Source organism: Barbatula barbatula, assembly GCF_947034865.1.
Source record: "Barbatula barbatula genome assembly, chromosome: 12".
In the NCBI taxonomy this organism is placed as follows: Eukaryota; Metazoa; Chordata; class Actinopteri; order Cypriniformes; family Nemacheilidae; genus Barbatula; species Barbatula barbatula.
The window spans coordinates 10,118,393-10,140,044 of NC_136775.1; the positions used below are offsets into that span (position 1 = coordinate 10,118,393).

Consider the following 21,652-nt stretch of genomic DNA (forward strand, 5'->3'; position numbering starts at 1 on the left):
GAATGAAAAATTGGTACGGTTACGGTAAAAATATGTTACAAAAATAAATATTGCATGATATAAAAATAAAAAAATAATCGAAAACATTAAAAAACACCAGGAATAAGCTATTCTACGTGCTTTTATAGTAATAATAGGTGACATGCAAAAGAAGAGCTTTTGTATCCAGAACACATTTCTTTACAAAGGAGGTAAAATGAGACAGCTTAACTCAATACCAGCAACCAATGCAATGAGTAAGTTAAATGACAAGTGGTTGACTGAGGCCTTGTTCGCGCGTATATGTGTGTACGCGAGGCCAGCTTAACAAGACATCTTTTTCTATGGCTTGGCTGTAATTATTTCACATACACTGCCACACATTCACATCTGGCACCTCTCTAGCTTGAAATGGAACTGGAATGGAGCATGTGTAGATTTCCTAGTCATACAGAAGAAAGTATGTGAATGCATGGGAGAGTTTGACATTGTTATCTCTTCTTGTGTCCATGTTGGTACGAGTGTGTTAACTGTGATCAATATTGTGTATTTAGATGCAGTTATATGATCATGCATGTTAGTGTATAAAGTATATATGTGTTACGGCAAGTGTTGACAGTGTGTTAGGATTTATTAGCATTAGAAGGTCTAATGTGACAGGAGGTGAGATGAATGGAAAGTGAATGTCATCCCTTGTTCGCACTTACCCACAAAGCATCACTTTTTCAAAGTGACAGCTTTATCTATAATGCACAACAGAGTTCACTGTTGTTACCTCTTGTCAGCATTCTTTTTCAATCTTCTGTCACATACTTTCCTCATAAAATTTGGAAAGTTCCTCATTCGTAATCTATACTGTTATCAATGCAACCACTTTTAAGCAACATTTTAAAACACAAACAATTCAAAATAAACCAGGAATAATTTAAATGACAACATATCATACATTATCCATGATTAAATATGTGCGTATACAGTATATTGTACAGAATTGCGGTTCTGATCAAATGAAGAAATGAAAAACAAAGAGAATCAGAGAGTGTGTGTGTTACAGACAAAGAGAGATATATAGATATATATAGAGAGAGTGTCATTACTGGAGCAAAAGAGGTTCAGAGGTTTTGCTGAAATGTGTATTTTACACTATGAATGGCTTGCTAAAAAAAAGGGCCAAGTAGTTAAATACCCTCGGGCCGTTATCATGATTATGAGAATTTTGAGACTGGAGAGAGATTGAAGTGGAACCTTTTCAGTCGTCCATTAGGAATTTTTCATCTGGACACGCAGCTGCATAATGTCAGAGTATCAAGCAAAGCACCAAGAATGGGTAAATGAGGTGCTTTTCCATTTATACTATGTAACAAAGTTCCATAAAAGGAAAGAAAGGAGGCGGGAACCGGACAAAACTTTAATCAAATAAATCAATCAATAAACACGGAAGTAAAAGACCGGCAGCCAACACACGGTAGACTGCCGGCCATAAAACAAACACACACACAGACTTAACATATGTCCGGGCCTGGTCCTCTCTCACTGACGGTCCGGTCGCTCGTCCTCTTATGCGCCCCAATCTCCTCTATGATACGACTGACGGCCTCACATCCCGGCTCTCGTCCCGCCTACCTCGCTACATGCCACTAAATGTTATTATTCACCAATAGGGCAGATAAAGTGAGTAAATGAGAGGTAGTTAAATCCGGAAAAGAGGGCTTGTATTTGACTGTACAAATATAATGGATTATTTCGTCACAAATACACATGTGACATTGTCATAGTATAAATTCTCTTTGTTGATTGTACATGTCATGATCACGGGTGGTGAGACAAGGACAGAGGACCCAGGTGCAGACAGCGGGTAAGGGATTAACATATATTTAATAAATAATAAAACAAAGACCCACGCGGGGGTAACACAACAAAACATGACATGGGTACAATAACAAGACAGGACTAAAACTACCTACACTTAAACAAGACTAAAATAAACTATAAACATGAACATCAAAACTACACTAGTCTAGACTAAACTAAACTAACAAGACACGTGAACTCACCACACAACCACAATGAACCAGCACAAGACAGAAGACACAAGGGCCTTAAATAAGGGAATAATCAAGATGGGGACAGGTGCGGGCATTAACTAATTAACAAGCAATAACGAGTTAACGAGAGGATGGGAACAGAGACGAGACCGGAGAGAGTGTATGGAAGTCCAAAAATACCTCTCTCCACACAAAACATGAGATTCTGTCATGACCCTGTCACTAAACCAAGAGAAACATGACATGACAGAAGCCCCTCCTTAAGGAGCAGCAACCTGATGCTCCTCAATGCACAAACAAGACAAGACAGACTGTGACAACGGCAACAACATGGCAACATGACAATACAATAAACCAAACGGGGAAGCACAAGAGTCCAAGGGAAGGGGCACACAAGAGTCCAAACAGGGGAAGTCCAAACAAGGGCAGACACAAACTGGATACACCAGGCTGTAATGCCCGGCTGCACCGACCTGGATAGCCGGCAGACACGGACAGGCGTGCACCGGGCTGGTATGGCCGCATGAGCATGAGCATGAGCATGAGCATGAGCATGAGCATGAGCATGAGCATGAGCATGAGCATGAGCATGAGCATGAGCATGAGCATGAGCATGAGCATGAGCATGGAAACATGTACTACGAACGAGCACAAGACAATAGACAAGAGGGAATTAAATAGAGAGACTAACAAAGGAGATAACGATGGGCAGGTGTGGGTAATGAGACACAAAGGGGAAAGCAATACTAGAAACGAAAGGCCAGATGACGAGTCTGGAGAGAATGCATATTAAGTCCAGATTGACAATAGCATGCTTCTCTCCACATAAAACACATGGGTCTGTCATAATTCTGCCACTAGACTAGAAAATCAAGACAAGAGAAGGCAGAATGATGACAGAACATATCCACATGTGGAAATTCATATTCGGCCTCACAATAACATATACCATAAATACACATATAAAAGCTTTGTGCTTTGGACTACAGACATCTACAACATGATAAATGTGTAGATTAAAATTTTACTTGCTTATACCTTGTTATGGGTCATTTATTTAATAAATAATGGCAGATGGAATAAAGATTCCTTAAAATTACTAGTTGTTATGGGCACCCTGTATCGTCTGCTTGAGGTAGGTTTTTCAAATGCATGTTGAAGAGGGTGGATGAGGTCCTGAGCTATTTGTGAGGCTTTCCTCCTCGTCTGGTTTGTATACAATTCCACTAGCTGCCTCTGAGGGTCCAAAATGATCTTGCTTGCCGTGTTAATGATCCTTGTAGGATTATCTTTGCTCCTAGCCCCTAGATGACCATACCAGCAGGTGATGTTATAGGAAAAGATACTTTCCAACATACTTGTGCATACCATCCTCAGGATTCCCTTACTCACATTGAAAGAAACAATCTTTGGGTTGCTTTCTTATAGATGTAATCGGTGTCCTCAAAATAATTTATGATACAATCTAGGATAATCCCTAGATATTGGAAGCTCTTCAAATACTCAACATGTTGGCCCCCAATTATGACAGGCTGACATGAACACTAACGGCAAAACTAACAGGGAGATAACGCGGGGCATGTGAGGGGGAAGAAGCACTAATGGGAGCAGGACACGTTGCGCAAAGTCAAAACAGGGGCCACGTGTCTCCACACAAAACAAACACAAAAAGCATGATACCGTCCACACTACTGACAAGAAGGATAGGATCATGACAGTTCCTTGGTTTTAAGGGAGCTGAATATGCTGAATATGCTTACGAATTCATATGAAGCAGAGTTAAAGCCACAATATGGAATAATTTTCTTATGAAATATCCAAAAATCACTTGCACAGTGTGATATATTTCATGCAGTTGTGTACTTACATTATCCAAAATGTTCCCAAGAATGTGCAAATCCAGAGAAATTCCTATTTATAATAATGGCCCATCGCTTGTCTCCCTTTTATTTGTTTGCATATCAGTGACTTAATATCCGTTGCTCTGCACTACCCTCAGTTTCCGGTTGTAGAAACTAAAGCAACACGCAAATTCAGAAGTGGTTATGCAGCATCTGGGATGCAAAGTCTGCTGTTCTGTTATTATGGATCGAGATTACACTTTGGCTAGTAAAGGAAACCCCCAAAAAAGTAAACGTAGTTTACTTTATTCCAGACATGGCTACACGCCTGGTTCACCCCGACTGTATATGTGGTTTTATCAAGCTCCTTAATAAAACAATGAGTTGCTGTCCAAAATGTTAATGCATGTTCAGAAGAGTTCAAAAGTGACGTCACACTATAGAAAATGGAAGTCTTCACTGTTTATTCAAATATATCATTAAATATATTAAACATTTTGTATGCATGTTGCATAGTTGTATTTGGGGTGTAAACTGAAACTCAGTTTTTAGAAGAATTTAAGCAATGCATGCACAAAGTTTACTGAGTCAAGCCCCCAGAGAAGGAATAACAATCTAATCTGAAGCGGATTAAAAACAAATATTGCACAAAAAAGCCCTGCGGGCATCGCTTTGGGCCACTACTTTTTGGTGATTATTCTAAAGCACAAAGCAAATACTTTGAAGCCTGCAACTTTCTGTAAAGGGTCATTCCGATGGGAAAGAGTGAAACACAACTGCAACATTAAGTGAGTGAAAAAGCGCGAGAGAGAGAGAGAAATAATTAGTCTAATGGAGAGGAATTAGAACAGTAGCATTAAGCAGTGGAAGCTGAGTAATTGAATTAACAGGGTTTTTTGAATAATTCCCCGTTCATTTCACCTATTTGCTTATTAAATAGATTTGTCATGGCTAATTTAGCCTTTTTCTTCTCCCAAATTACTCAAATTGTGGATGAATCGTCATGCTACTGTTGTTGCGTAGCCCTTTGTCTTATTTGACCAATTACATAACAAGGGAAGAACACAACAGAATGGAGCTGCTGTCGATGTGATAATTATACTTCCTGTCACTGGCTCCCTCCTTTGGGGTCTGTCATATAGTTTGTGCCAAATGCCACCCACCACCACTGAAACGTTTTTCTCAGAATATGTTGCTAAATTTATACTATAGTGTATGTTTTTTGGTGTGAGCTGGGAAGGTATTTTTGCTGCCCGGATAGAGTGTGGGCAGATAGTTACAATGGCATTGTTCCATAAAGGCAAGATTCACTGCACACGCAGTCTTCTCTGTGTAGTGTTGGTGTCATACATTGTTTAATTTTTTGTCTGATACCTCACATCTATTTGTACAGGCATACACACACACACAGCAGCAGTGAGATTTTCTTCTGCCAACATCTGTATTGTAGGAATGAAAAAGTTATTTTTTTGCCCTTAATCCAATTCAAATTAGGTTTGTTAAAATTATAATTGGAGATTAGCATTAGCGTTTGGGATATTTTAAAGACAAAATATAATATAAAAAAGTATAAAATCAAAAAAAATATTTAAAAGATCACATACACTGTACATCTTTTACAACTTTATAGTAGTTTTACAGCAGGTTTGCCAATAATTTACTGTAAACCATTTTATTAATGCAGTAGGAGAGTGAGGACAGGAAGGAAAGTGGGTGAGAGAGGGGGTGGGATCGAGAAAGGACTAATAGCCGAGACTCGAACTCAGGTCGCCCGGAGTGCCATATGTTGGAGCACTAACTGCAAGGCCATCATCCGGAACAATTTACTGTAGATTTAATGTACAATTTTGTTTTAAACATAAACTTAGCTAGTTCTTTTTTCTTTCATGATACAGGACCAAATATCTTTGGTCACTTTTCTTTTTATGTAAATGTATAAAAATTTAAGAAGTTTTAAATATATTTACCAGGAAGCTGAACAAAAATGCTTAGGAAGAATGTCAGTTGTAAGCTTGGATGCGATCGACTCGTACGAGGTGTTGCGGTAACTGCTGGCTGTGTCCTCCAGGATGCAGCCACAATATTGCCTGCTTCCCACTCCGCGGCTTCTGAGCGGTGGCTTCTGATCGGCGGTGGTGATGTGGGGACTCTCTGAACGGCTTTCCGAGCCGTCTGCAGCAACGGCCCCCGGGCTGTCTGCAGCGGTGAGCGGTGGTGCTGATGTGGGGACTCTATGAACGTTAATCCACTGCCAAAGCCGAGGACCGTTCATACACTAAAACACGTTTCCGATGGGCGAGTACGAGTTGATTCGTTGTTGCATCGATTGGCGACTTCCTGGCATCAGACGTGGAAGACTCTTCGGCCGGTCGAGCCCAGAATAAATCTGACACAGAAGTGTCAGTCTTGCTTGCCCGGGCACCCACAAGCATTGGGATGAGGTGCACCGCACCGCCTTTCCGAAACACTCGCGCATGGCTTTTCTCCTGTGCCCACTGGCAGTGAGAGCTCACTCCACCCGGGGTGTAGCCTCCTCGTGGACACTGGATCAGGGCGCCTTTCTAGTAGACATCTGTAGCAGCTGCGGATTGGGATAAATCCAGGACTTGTGCGACGGCCCGCTGGGCGCACGCCTGCGAGGCACCATCTCCCCTTCTACAGGCGAGTCAGTGCTCTCTTTGGCCTCCTTACTTTCCCCTCTGAGGGAAGTACAGGCATACCATCCATCACTAAGCATCCCTTCTGGTTATGAGCTGGGCGGAGCGGCTCATATACCAACGCTCGGTAGAGGCGAGTTTCCCCCTCGAGGTGAACCCCTGTCACTTGAGCTGATGCTCCACACATAGTGAATCCCCCATTGGGTCGTCCCGTCTGACGTATTCCTCACTCTTGGATGTAACCTCAGTTCCCTGATGGAGGGAACGAGACGTTGTGTCCTTTATGCCACAACGCTTCGCCCGCTGAAGCGACCCGGGTATCCTTCCCAGGTCCCTCAGCCCAAAAGGTGAATGCCGCGGCATTCGCCAATTTCATTGGCCTTTTAAAAAGTACACCAGAGTTGATAGGTTTTCAAGATCAAACAACTGTGCAAACTTTTAAGTTTTCTCAGATACAACATTCTGTGACTGCACAGGCACCCATTCACTTCTATTGTATGGAAACAAAACCAATGTAAGTGAATGGGTGCCAGGTGCAATGTAAGTGAATGGGTGCCGGTTAACAACAATCTTCAAAATATCTTCAAGAATGAAAGTCATACAGGTTTGAAATGACAAGAGGGTGAGTAAATGATGACAAAATGTAAATTTTTGGGAAAACTATCACTTTAAAGTTGCCTACGTTTTATTTACATCAGTAATGTGCCTATAAAACATTAAAATACTGTTTCCATACACAGCCCAATAGATTTTGGAACAGTTCCAGTTAAAATATACACACATAATTTGGGGGTCCCTGCTGCTGTAAGACAGGAATTCTGAATCTGAGCCCCATGTGTTAACTGACCTTTTTAAGTCATTCCTAAAAGCAACAATATGTCCTCTGAACGCTAAACCATCCCAGTTTTACAGAACCAAAATTCCCTTCTGTTACCATGGGTTCCTTTGGATTGTCTCCCACCTTAGTGGGAAAAACAGATGTTGAAGAAATTGGAGAGTTTGGAATGCCCTTATGGCAGAATACCGTGTTCTATAAACTAAAACTGATTTGCCTTGGCTTTTATTGTGTCAGCTCACTAGGGACCAGACATCTGCCTTCTCCCAAACATCCTCTGCTTATACAAACCAAACTGAGGAAATTAAGATGTGGAAATTCTGAGCAATGGAAGCCAGGATGACCAAACTCTGTTCTCTCTGTATCCATTCCTGTTGTCTGGAAGCCAAAACAGTATCAAAACAAAGGATGCTATTTTAGCTTTTTAAATGAATTATGTCAGAAGATTACAGTCTGTAAACACTTCACACAACACACTGTGTATTCTCCAGATACTGTACCTCCTCCAGAAATATGAAAATGTGTAAAAACGAGATACACGTTCATCAAGCTGTCAGAGAAACAAGTTTTCCTCTCATTCTTCCCATGTAAAGCCGTCTCATTAAGTTTGTGTCATACCCATTATGAGTAAAACCTTCCATCTTCAGACTTTAAGTACTTGAAGAACTGCTGTCATTAAGTGTACAGCAAAGGGTGCAGAAGACATCTACACTTGAGTGATGACGTTCTACAAAAAAATAATTTCAAGACAGGAGGGAGAGCAGAAAATAAATGTTGCATAAAAGTTTGGATGATCTTAAATGTTCCAGTTCCAGGGTGAATGCCAAATACTGAATGTGTGTCTGTGTGCAGATTTGGTTAAGAAAAGGAGCTTTAAAATGTTTCATGTATTTTTTTAAGAACAAAAAGGGCAGTTTGGGAAAAACTTGCAATTTATCTTACAGATTGTACTCTCCAATTATCCCTTTATCCCTTATCTGTGCTTGGTTTGTTTATCATTGACTGTTAAAAGCATTTAATTCTAGCGATTACTGCTGGAATGCAGTTTCCTGTTGATAAACTGGAAATGACTTGTGATTTTGGCCAATGTTCTCCAAATATCATCATTACCAATTGTTTTTTGTGAATTATGCTGGATTATTCTAGTTACATTTTTGTGAAGCCAATGATGCTGATAAGTTTATTTATTTCAGGAAAAGGAAGGTTATGATCATTTTTCACTTTTGTTAGAATTCACATGTGCAAGCGGTTCTAGTTTTATGCCGATAATGACTAATTGTGATTTCATATATTTTATTTCATTTTATTTGGGAGGCATAGGACTGAATAAGAATCCCCATTGCCTCACAACTTCAAGTGCAACCATGTGAACAGACAAAACGGCACAAAAAAGTAACAAAAACAACACATTGAAACAAACTAGTTAAACTAGTCTACTGGAAATACTACAGTTACAATTGTAAGAAACTTTAAGATTAAATAACACTGAGAGAAACGTGTCAATATAAATGTACTGAGTTACACACTTAATACTGCATATACACGTGACAATTTAGCGAACACAACATCTCATGCACATGTGAACCATGTGTTTGTGTTAATGTGGCTGAAAGAATAATTTGAAACACATTTAACACAATCATTTAGAAGCCATTTTCCATGCATTTCAACACACACACACACACACTATTCAGGAGAGGCACACAGAGGGGGGCGCAGAGTGTAAGTAGGCACAAGCAGGTATAATAAATGACAAAGAGATAAATCCTGCATTACCAGCTCTGTTGCACTGGTGTATTTGAGAAGTTTGGGCGTAATTAGCAGCATGTGATGTGTGGCTAATCATGCAATGAACTCTGAGGTCTGACCTCTAGCAGAAATGCCGTGATGTGGTATGCTGGATCAATTGATCGATTATTGCAATAAAATGGATGACAGATCCAGCACACTTTACAGATCTTGAGAGGTGTAGAGTGATAAGTGAACTTTACCATACAGGATTCTGGGAAACCAGTTTTTGGCATGTTACTACAGGTTTCTAGTTTTACTTCTTTCTGAGCAAATAAAGACTGTTTACATTTACAACAGATTAATAGATTTCCATGTAGCATTTGGTAAGTCTTTAAAACACAAAATATCTTGAGAAATGCACATGATATGTAAAAACATGATGCTGATGCCGTGGAACAAAATCTCAGGATTTGAGACACTTGGCAAGACGGTCACAGTTATTCCACTATTGCACAACGAAGTTCCAGGAAGGCTTTGACCTCAAAAAGCACAAAAGGTTAACTCAAGCAAACACGAGTTACAGTCGTTCGGAATTTCCCACATTGGACTTTATGCATTACCAAAACAAACCCCCTTCTCCAAAAATCGAAACCCCCACTGAGCTGTGGGCGGGTCAGAAGCTCATGAATAAATTCCTTTTACACACGTGTGGTGTGCTCACACACAGACTCAGACCAGAGACAGCCTGACACCCACACAGAAACGGATTTGTTTTTGCAGACCAAAAAAACACTTTTGACAATCACATTGCCTTGCTACAGTATACTGCTATCAGGGATATGACAACAACTATTGGCAAAGATATTCTGCAATAAAGTTTTCTTCTGGATATCACATTTTGACAGTGAGGATCTGATTCGACGAAGTGGAACCAGTGGATTTTGTTGCAAAAATTTCTGACAACAGTGCTTTTGCATCGATTCCTGTGAGTATTTTAATATTCTTCCTGATCTGATGAACTTTACAAACATGCTGATTCAGTATTTTTGTTTTAAGTTTGACATCGTCTACCCTTTTGCTGTAATGAGTGATAGATTTGTGAACTTTAAAGGAGAAAAATAACACTATGAATGAACTATGAATTAAGTGACACTTGATTACATCATCACCAGCATTTAAATCAATCATCTATAGAAACAGAGTTCACAAATACTAATAAAACTAATACATCTGTATTGGCATATAAAGGGGTTATTAGATGAAATTAGTTAATGGATTAGGTATCACAAAAAATGAACAATAGACTCTATGTAAAGATAGACTATGTATTTCACAGCACATAATCTGAAGATCAAATGGTCTATTAATGTCTTACCGAGAACTGTGTTATTGATACAGTGTATCTGGTCAGATTCAAATAAATCTGTTGTTTAAAGGTAAAGGTATTTAAGAGCTGAAAATTGTTAATAAACTCGGTGTGAAGATGATGTTATTTAATGGTATCCAGCCTTAACGGTACATGCTAGATGCAAATAGCAATAGCATCCAAGCTGTCCATGTATTTTTAAACGTATAGTCTAAACTACTTCTCCATATTTACCTGACAGGGGGGCAGCTAATACTCTCATAATGCTGACGAACATCGTTTATTTTAATCCGCCGAATTTTATGTAAGCAGCGAGTACACATATTCATCTTCTCCTCGTCATGTTCACAGCTCTAGGTAGAGATGAATGACTTTCGGTGGGGCAGCGGATGTTTTCTCGCACCCTAAGTGTAAACACAGAAGTGACCAGACATCGAGTCTATTCTTTACAACAGTACTTTTAATCTGAGTCTAGGCTCAATTACATTATTATTGGTACATCATGAAAGCCCTATTAGAAAGTAACATACTGTTATTGTTAGTTGTAAGTTAACTGTTATCCTCTTTGATTTATTTTAGGAATGAAGTCAGACTCAGTTGCAATGGTGGCCATACCTTCAAAGACGCAACAACAGGAGACAGTGTGCATCTTTGGTACAGGTGACTTTGGACGTTCGTTAGGGCTCCGTTTGCTTCAGTCGGGCTACAATGTTGTATATGGGTCCAGAGACCCTAAAAACTCAAAATTGCTGCCTAAGGGTTCAAAGGTCATGACTCATGCAGAGGCAGCTCATGAAGCTCAGGTGATATTCGTGGCTGTACAGAGGGAGCACTATGGATTCTTGAGCTCACTGGCCTCTGATCTCGATGGAAAGGTGCTGGTTGATATCAGCAATAATCTCAAGAGTGGCATGTACACAGAATCAAATGCTGAATACATGAGCATGCTGGTTCCAGTGGCAACTGTGGTCAAAGCCTTCAATACCATTTCAGCCTGGGCCCTGCAGTCTGGAGGACTAGATGCCAACAGACAGGTAATTTTGCAAAGACAAGAACACACTATAAAGTGGTTTGTGCAAACAAAGCAATCTATTTCTAGTCTATCATGTAATCTAACCTGCACTTACTACAATTACGAGAGAGCGTCAAATAGCTTTAAAATGTGTCCAAGTATGTGACATTTTGCAAATGTTTTAATCATTTAAGCAACAACGGTCAAAGCAGAGAGAAGCTGTTTAGAACAGTGAACTGTTTTATAATTAATGAATCGAGATGCAGTGCTAACAGCTTAATACAGTCTTGTATGAAGACATGTAGTTCTAGGCAAAAAAACTAAATCTACTAAGAGACTGCCAGACACCAGATGACGCACATCATAAAACAAGAAAAAAATGACGTATAACTGTCTACATGAACAATACACAACAATTTCACAAGGCTCTATTAGCTGCCCACTGTCTGTGAAATGTGCCATCTTTCTGTTTGTTAAGTAGTGAGCTTTGTAGGAAACTCACAGGTTGAGAATCGGGCCAGATGGAATGTGATTATCATCATCACTCTGTTTACATGTTTGTGTGTCTAAATACAAATTTGCAGTCACACCCGGCCAAGCAGTGTGTTTGTTATTATTCCTTGATTTGATTATAGTTTTTTATTGAAGGCCAACAACAGGCCAACAACAACACACTGTGACATTCTGGCTTATCCCTCACATTGATAAATTATGCTACATTAATAGAGTGCCGCAGGGATGATGTATTTTTGTATGCAAAACCCAGAAGGGAGTTAGCATATTAGCACCGGTTACTGCCCCAAAGTCAACGTGTTTTTGGGTAAATGCCTGGAATTAGGTTTGCTCTCCAAAAGCTCCAAATATTAATCAATGACATAAAACACACCAGTTATAACCCACTCATTTTGTTTAGCTGGCCGGCTGCTTACAAGTTGCTAAATATGACTACAGACATTATCTGGGACGTTAAACATCACCTCGCCTAAAAATCTTATAAATACATGAGCACAACTCTCAGAAAAGTATAGTATTTCCTTATCAGGGAACCTGTTTTTAGTAAAGTTTTGAATGAGTTGTCCAAGGCTTGGTGGAGACGTTGATGTTGAGCAACCATAGTGAAATCTGTATATTTCTGTATATTATTTTAAGGCTTTGAAAACAATAAATGTGGACTTCATTTGTAAAGATTACCTTGATAGACTAAATGTGCTTTTGGTTGACTGAACCAGTGCACACTAACTACCAGGTTAGCCTACAAAAATACTGTACAGTGTGTGATTCCTGCGGCACATTTCAGAAGGTCTCATTTGAAGCCTGCTACGTCGTGGAGGCTGTCTGATTTCGTAAAAGCAGGTAGGACACTCTGTATGCACCCTTATAATGCGACCTACTTTCATGTGAATTCAGAGGAGGTGTATCCTTCGTTTCTAGAGATAACCCACAATTCTTTGACGGGAACAGATGGGAAGATTTTGATACCCACACCAAATATAAATAAACCTGATCGCGTTGGATCTTTTATAAAATAACACTGTATTGGAGACATCTGGATGCTTCAGTGTGACTGGTTCTGGTATGTCCTGTAGCGATACCACTGCTGTGTTGTTAAACATGCCTTTATTTATAGAGCTACAGTGCTGACTTGGCCAACATACACTTAAATACATACATAACATACTAGATACTTTTAAATAGTGTATTTCCTTCAACATCCAATGTGAATACGTATGCTTGAAAACGGTGCAACTGTAAAATTAAACTTCATTTGATATTATAATAAATTATTATCATGTCTCTTAGCCCTGGATCTATGCTTTATGTGTTAATAGCAATGCACTAAGCAATGACAATAAATTCAATAACGCAGTAAACAATATGTTGTGATGTTTTTGAGAGGTGCGGAATGCAGTAGTCAGAGCTAAGACCGAGCTGTCCTTAAATGTTATTTACTTTACGCTCTTGTTGTTGTTTCACTTGTTCGTAAGGTTTTCTGAGCATTTTGTGGCTGTTTTGATAGCCTTTTACAGCAAAACCTATTCGAGAAACTTTATATTTAACCAGTAACAGAAATGTCCTCTAACATAGTAACAAATACAAAGCGGAAGTGCTGAGCATTAAACAGGAAGTCAATCGCGGTTATGGCACCCTACATGGAGATGTCAAGAAAAAGGTGGATAATAAATCGCTTTTTTGTGTTTGCCTCACTTTTATAAGTCCTTTTGAATAAAGGTGTCTGCTAATTGTCTAATTCATTCATTCATTTTCTACCGCTTATCCGGGGCTGGGTCGCGGGGGCAGCAGTCCATAACAGATGCCCAAGCCACCTCAGCTGACCCCTCTCGATGTGGAGGAGCAGCGGCTCTACTCCGAGCTCCTCCCGGGTGGCCGAGCTTCTCACCCTATCTCTAAGGGATCGCCCAGCCACCCTGCGGAGAAAGCTCATTTCAGCCGCCTGTATCCGGGATCTTGTCCTTTCGGTCATGACCCAAAGCTCATGACCATAGGTGAGATTAGGAACGTAGATTGACCGGTAAATTGAGAGCTTCGCCTTGCGGCTCAGCTCTTTGGGACCTACAGGGACCTGACAGCCCTTAGTAAAGGACCACAGACCCCATACTCCCGAAGCACCCTCCACAGGATGCCACGAGGGACACAGTCGAATGCCTTCTCCAAATCCACAAAACACATGTGGATTGGTTGAGCAAACTCCCATGAACCCTCCAGCACCCTGTAGAGGGTGTAGAGCTGGTCCAGCGTTCCACGGCCTGGACGAAAACCACACTGTTCCTCCTGAATCCGAGGTTCTACTATCGGCCGTATTCTCCTCTCCAGTACCCTGGCATAGACTTTCCCGGGAAGGCTGAGAAGTGTGATCCCCCTGTAGTTGGAACACACCCTCCGGTCCCCCTTCTTAAAAAGAGGGACCACCACCCCGGTCTGCCATCCCAGAGGCACTGTCCCCGACCGCCACGCGATGCTGCAGAGGCGTGTCAGCCAAGACAGCCCCACAACATCCAGAGACTTGAGGTACTCAGGGCGAATCTCATCCACCCCCGGTGCCTTGCCACTGAGGAGTTTCTTGACTACCTCAGTGACTTCGGCTTGGGTGATGGACGAGTCCACCTCTGAGCCCTCAACCTCTGCTTCCTCAACGGAGGACGTGACGGTGGGATTGAGGAGATCCTCGAAGTACTCCTTCCACCGTCCGACGACATCCCCAGTTGAGGTCAACAGCCTCCCACCTCCACTGTAAACAGCGTTGGTAGGGCACTGTTCCCTCTCCTGAGGCGCCGGACGGTTTGCCAGAATCTCTTCGAGGCCAGTCGATAGTCCTTCTCCATGGCCTCACCAAACTCCTCCCAGGCCCGAGTTTTTGCCTCCACAACCACCCAGGCAGCAGTCCGCTTGGCCTGCCGGTACCTGTCAGCTGCCTCAGGAGTCCCACAAGCCAACAAGGCCCGATAAGACTCCTTCTTCAGCTTGACGGTTTCCCTTACTTCCGGTGTCCACCACCGGGTTCGGGGATTCCCGCCTCGACAGGCACCGGAGACCTTACGGCCACAGCTCCGAGTGGCCGCTTCGACAATGGAGGCGGAGAACATGGTCCAATCGGACTCAATGTCTCCAGCCTCCCTCGGGATCTGGTTGAAGCTCTGTCGGAGGTGGGAGTTAAAGATCTCTCTGACAGGAGACTCGGCCAGGCGTTCCCAGCAGACCCTTACAGTACGTTTGGGTCTGCCGAGTCTGTCCAGCTTCCTCTCCTGCCATCGGATCCAAATCACCACCAGGTGGTGATCAGTTGACAGCTCCGCCCCTCTCTTAACCTGAGTGTCCAAAACATATGGTCGCAGGTCAGATGAAACGACCACAAAGTCGATCATCGACCTGCGGCCTAGGGTGTCCTGGTGCCACGTGCACTGATGGACACCCTTATGCTTGAACATGGTGTTCGTTATAGATAAACTGTGGCTAGCACAGAAGTCCAATAACTGAACACCGCTCGGGTTCAGATCAGGGGGGCCGTTCCTCCCAATCACGCCCCTCCAGGTGTCACTGTCGTTGCCGACATGGGCGTTGAAGTCCCCCAGTAGGACGAAGGAGTCCCCAGTCGGAGTACTTTCCAGCACCCCTCCCAGAGACTCCAAGAAGGTCGGGTACTCTGCACTGCCGTTCGGCCCGTAGGCACAAACAACAGTGAGAGACCTAACCCCGACCCGTAGGCGCAGGGAAACGACCCTCTCGTTCACCGGGGTAAACTCCAACACATGGCGGGATAGCTGGGGGGCTATAAGCAGACCCACACCAGCCCGCCGCCTCTCCCCATGGGCAACTCCAGAGTGATGAAGTGTCCATCCTCTCTCGAGGAGTGTGGTTCCAGAGCCCAAGCCATGCGTAGAGGTGATCCCGACTATCTCTAGTCGGAACCTATCAACCTCACGCACCATCTCAGGCTCCTTCCCCGCCAGCGAGGTGACGTTCCACGTCCCTAGAGCTAGCTTCCGTGTCCAGGGATCGGGCTGTCGAGGCACTCTCCTCCGACTGCCGCCCGATCCACTACGCACCGACCCCCTATGGTCCCTCCCGCACGTGGTGAGCCCACGGGAAGGCGGCCCCACGTCGCTCCTTCGGGCTGAGCCCGGCCGGACCCCGTGGGGAAAGGGTGCCCCGGTTGCGCCATACCGGGCGACGTCACGGTCCTTGTAATTTTAAACATCATAAAGGGCTTTTGAACCACTCTTAGTCTGACCCGTCGCCTAGGACCTGTTTGCCTTGGGAGACCCTACCAGGGGCATATAGCCCCCGACAACATAGCTCCTAGGGTCACTCGGGTACTCAAACCCCTCCACCACGTTAAGGTGGCGGTTCAAGGAGGGGCTAATTGTCTAAATGATAGTTAAAACACAGAAGTAAACTGTATTTACACAATACGCACACAGATCACAAAATGTGTCTATTGCATGAAACTTTAAAAATTGGACCCTGAACTTATGCCAAACTCAGTTGTAATAAACTCACACAGAACATTCAACCTTGTACATTTCCACAAGCTATTGTAAAAAAGAGCATCTAAGTTTTGAATTCTCTAACTATATAAACTTGTTATTGTCATTTTTTAAGGTGCTTGTCTGTGGGGACCAGGCTGATGCTAAGCAACAGGTGGTGGACATTGCTCAGGCTCTTGGTTTCTCTGCCTCAGACAAAGGCTCTCTGAAAGCAGCTTCTGAGCTGGAAGATCTACCTTTGCAACTCTTTCCTCTCTGGAGACTTCCTCTCTGCATCGCCATTGGTCTTACTGCATTAATTTTTTTCTACGTGCTCATAAGAGATGTTATCTACGAGGGTATCACCAACGGCAAAGACATTTCTTTTCGTATTATGATATCACTAGCCAACAAGGCCTTTCCGATCGTCGCCCTGGTGATGCTGGCCCTGTGTTACCTGCCTGGCGCACTGGCCGGGTTCTTGCAGATATATAATGGCACAAAGTACCGACGCTTCCCTGATTGGCTAGATCGTTGGATGCTGTGCAGAAAGCAACTAGGACTTTTAGCTTTGGCCTTTGCTTTTCTACATGTTATCTACACCTTAGTTATTCCCATCAGATATTACGTGACCTACAGGAGAAATGTCTATGTTATATCACTGGTGAGTTTAAAAATGTCGCCTCTTAAGATGTCCACTCGGAAAATCTAATTAAGAAATATGTGTAATAAAGTTTAAATCTTGCTCTTCATGCCTTGAAAACAATAAAACGCATAAAAGAAAAATCATAAAAGGGTTTTGCACAAAAATTACCTAAATACAGTAAATCTGTGTGTGCTGCTAATTTAAGTTAATGCTGTCTTGGCAGGTCAAAGACAACATAACCTATGAGTTTGACAAAACAGCAGCCTGGCGTTATGATTCCTACTTCTCCATGGGAATTCTCGGATTTGTCCTTTTTGTCCTTTTAGGAATTACCTCTCTCCCATCTGTGAGCAACTCTCTAAACTGGATGGAGTTTAGATTTGTACAGGTACTACATCGATGAGTGAAAATTGAACTGCCACTGACAGATATATTACTAATTCACTTACAAATGATAAAGCATTATACTTATAAAAAATAATTAGATTCAGACTCCAGTAGGAGTTTAAAATTTCACTCTTAACTAAAACTCCAAGAATGCTCTGAAAAGCCCAGTTAGGAAAGCATGCAGTGCAATATTGTTTATTAAACTCTCTCTTATCTGTCATCTCCTCCATATAGTCTAAACTGGGCTACATCACCCTGCTGCTCTGCACCCTCCACACATTCCTGTACGGCTGGGACAAATTTCTGAGACCATCCATATACAAGTGGTGGATGCCCCCAGCGTACATGTTATCTCTGGTGGTCCCCTGCATAGTTCTGATCCTAAAGCTCATCCTCATCACTCCATGCGTGGACAAGAAAGTCAGCCGTATACGTCAAGGATGGGAAAGACAGAGCAAGACGTCACAAAAGACCAGCCAACCGCTAATGGCCTAGAGTTTCGTACAAAAACTGAAAGAGCTATAAACTGTCATACCTGACTGTGAGGTTGGATGTCGACTGTTGCAATGCAACAGCAATTCTTCTTTGGTCTCAACAAATAGAGCTACCTAGAGAGGCTTTGGCTTCTCAATATTCTTCACACGGCTGGTGACCAGCAATGATAATCATTTCACAGTAATCCATATAACTCACATAGCATGCCTATTTTATGACCCTAGATTTGTATCGCATTAAAAAAATCCATATATCAACTGTTCACGTGACATGTTTTCTCTCCTCTATACAGAATACAAGGCCAGCTGAGGTGGGGTTTCTGTACATTTATTAAAGCACACATTTCTGTATTGTGTAAAGCTCTTTTACCCGTCTTTTTATTACCTGTTCCTCTGAGCTATTTCCTCTCAAGAGCCTCCCATTGGGCTTTTCCCTTTAGATATTATCGATCCAAAACTGAGCAGCAACTTCCTTCTTGATCTGTGGCTTTCCTGTCTTTCCTGCAGGAAAGCTCATCGTTCTCTCTCTTGTGAAGTATAAAGGACCTGTCAATCACATTGGAATTCAAGTGCCTATGGCGGATAGGCCTTTCTGTATAGTGCTTTTATGAAGAGGCGCCGGCTGCGGAACCAGAATAACAAGGCACATTTTGTATTGAAAGTTACTGAAAGCAGTGCGTGCACACTGGTGAAGAAAACTAATAACTTTACTTATTCCAGACACAAAGCATCGAGAGTGTTTAAAATATTGCATCCTTGCAAGGATTGTTATGTTATTTTGTATGACTTGATAATGAATGAGAAGAATCAGCAATAAAGACTTATCGTATTAAACTTAAAGTATTAAATTTGCTTTTAGATTTGACCACAATTATTCTGACAGCATATAATATATTATTGTCAGGATCGCAGGAGAAGAACCCAAGCGCAGGCAGCAGTGAAGGGGTTAACAAAAGACACGATTTATTTAAACACCAAAACAATCACCCGCAAGGGCATATTTCTGCATAATTCTGTTGTGAATGTTGTAACGCCGATATTGTTATTCATACTTTCAGACTAAGATGCCCAGGTAAAAGGTGCATTAAAAACTACTTAAATGTATTTAAATAATTTTGTAATTAATAAACAAAAAAATTATTTAAGATAAACTTTGGAAGATCTCAATGTACTAAACTGCGCTACGAGACACCATGAAGACTATATTTTTTTATAGTTTAGTAAAGGAATGGTCCCCATTGACTTGACCATAGTAATTTTTAATACTATGGAAAGTCAATGGGGACCATACAGTGGGCCAAAAAAGTATTTGGTAAGCCACCAATTGTGCAAGTTCTCCCACGTAAAAAGATGACAGAGGCCTGTAATTTTCATCATAGGTACACTTCAACTATGAGAGACAGAATGTGAAAAGAAATCTGAAAATCACATTGTCTGATTTTAAAGAATTTATTTGCAAATTATGGTGGAAAATAAGTATTTGGTCACCTACAGAAAAGCAAGATTTCTGGCTCTCACAGACCTGTAACTTCTTCTTTAAGAGGCTCCTCTGTCCTCCACTCGTTACCTGTATTAATGATGATGTAAATATGAGTTGAATAATTAAAGTTAAATCATTCACCCACCATTAAAATCTTGATCAGATACTTTGTTGGATAAGGAGTTTGGACAAATACAAATGCACATGCTTGCATCTATTTATTTTACTATATACACACTAAGGTCAGGATAAAAATGGTATGGGTCGGTCCCTAACAATGTTTCAAATAAAATATTCTAGTGGCATAACTTGAAAGATTGAACATGCCTTTAATAATGTTTTTTAATTATAATTAATGTTTAACGCTAATTTGAAGTTATTTGAAGTCATTTTGAGGTCCCCTTGGAAGTTTGCTGAGACCCCATGTTAAAAAAACTGAGCTTTAGAAATCATGAATAATATCACAAGCAGATGTAAGACAAAAATAATATATGTTTGGTGGCAATGTGGAATGGAAATCTCCAGAGATCTACCAACTCACTGATCTGATCTGAGTCTCTGTCCAGGGTAGTAAAACCAACCTAATATTTACTGTAAGACCACTGATTGGTCCAGTGAGATAAATACCTGACTTAACCAGAAGATAGTGTGTTGACATTGTATAGATTGTAGTAACAATAATTTACTATCAAACAATTTGGCATCATTTTCAGTGGGGTCAACAGTGTAAGTGGAGTAAAATGGCTTTTTCACGCACACAAAAAAACACACGTTCTTTGTATTATTTTAACGAAAAAGGAAAACTAGCATCGCTTTGCATAAAACTGTGAGCCAAATAGAAGCCTTTTGGGACTGTGATCAAACAGACAGCCACACATAGACCTAGCAGCGGTTGTTGTGGCCTCACCACAGACATCTCTCAGGTGATAGAAAATATCATCACAGAGGAAAATGATGAAATGATATTTGGGTACACCTCAAAAGTGCCTTAGTACTTAAGACTCTGTGTGTCTGTTTTCTGGGTATATTTCTTGAAAAAAAGCTGGAAACATTTCTTAGACACACAAAAACAACAACTTAAATACAGCATTCCCCCCGCAAAACTCTCTTTGTGTTGCTCACACATGCACACAAACTCCATGTTATTCCATCACAAATATCTGATCTATTCTTGATTCCACGCTGCAGACATGTCTGCAGTTTGCAGAAGAAGCAGATTATCGGCAGAAGGCAACATAAAGCTTGTAAGTGTATTTCATTCTTGTTTCGCTATTGTAACTGCAACTCGTAAATCACCTGGACCACACCAAAGGCAACGCAATGCTAATAATCTGTGTGCTCTTTCAGCATCCACAACGGTCTCAACTAATTTTCCTATTGCCTTATGGACCTGCCAATCTGCGGAAAAACACAGGCTGCCGACTTCAACAACCTGACTGCATCGTTCGACCTCAAGCGAGCTCCCACTTCAGCAACCCGCAAGTCTGGTAATCAGCTGGATCTTATCTACCCTGCTCCACTAATCACGCCAAGGTTACCCCGCTGCACTCATCGGATCATTTCCACATTACTCTGGATCTCCACCTAAATTCACCAGATGCAACACACCCTTCCCCACTGGTCGCATTCCGACGTAACCTACGCAAACTTTCTCCCTCCGGCTTATCCTCAGAGGTCTCCACCATGCTCTTCCCCCTGAACAGCTCTCTCTACTGAATACGAACAGTGCCACCGACACTCTATGCTCCAATCTAACTTATGCCCTCTTACATCTAGACCAGCCCACGCTAGACCATCAGCCCCCTGGTTTTCTCACCTCTGGTACATTTCCCACAGCTTTTAAGGAGGCCTGTATAACTACTGAAGAGGCTAGGACTGCTAGGAAACTACAGACCAGTATCTCTCCTCCCCTTCATTGCAAAAACCTTTGAGCATATGGTAGCCGACCAGCTCTCCTCATTTCTCACACAGAACAACCTCTTGGACAGCCACCAGTCTGGTTTCAAAATCGGTCATTCCACAGAGACTGCACTGCTCTCAGTCATTGAAGCCCTCAGACTGTCAAGGGCAGCCTATAAATTATCTGCACTCATCTTCCTCGATCTATCTGCCGCTTTTGACACTATCAACCACCACATCCTCCAGTTGACCCTAAAGACCATGGATGTGTCTGCAATGGCGCTACATTGGTTTGAAT

General features: G+C 41.9%; 1 protein-coding gene across 1 annotated transcript; it reads left to right on the forward strand.

Moving 5' to 3' along the window:
* Positions 1-9,647: 9,647 nt before the first annotated feature.
* Positions 9,648-19,616, forward strand: steap4 (STEAP family member 4). Its single transcript, XM_079469166.1, has 5 exons — positions 9,648-10,073; positions 11,034-11,488; positions 16,585-17,112; positions 17,318-17,482; positions 17,716-19,616. The coding sequence occupies exons 2-5, from the start codon at positions 11,036-11,038 to the stop codon at positions 17,974-17,976; spliced, it is 1,407 nt and encodes a 468-aa protein (XP_079325292.1). The 5' UTR covers positions 9,648-10,073; positions 11,034-11,035; the 3' UTR covers positions 17,977-19,616.
* The last annotated feature ends 2,036 nt before the right edge of the window (positions 19,617-21,652 follow it).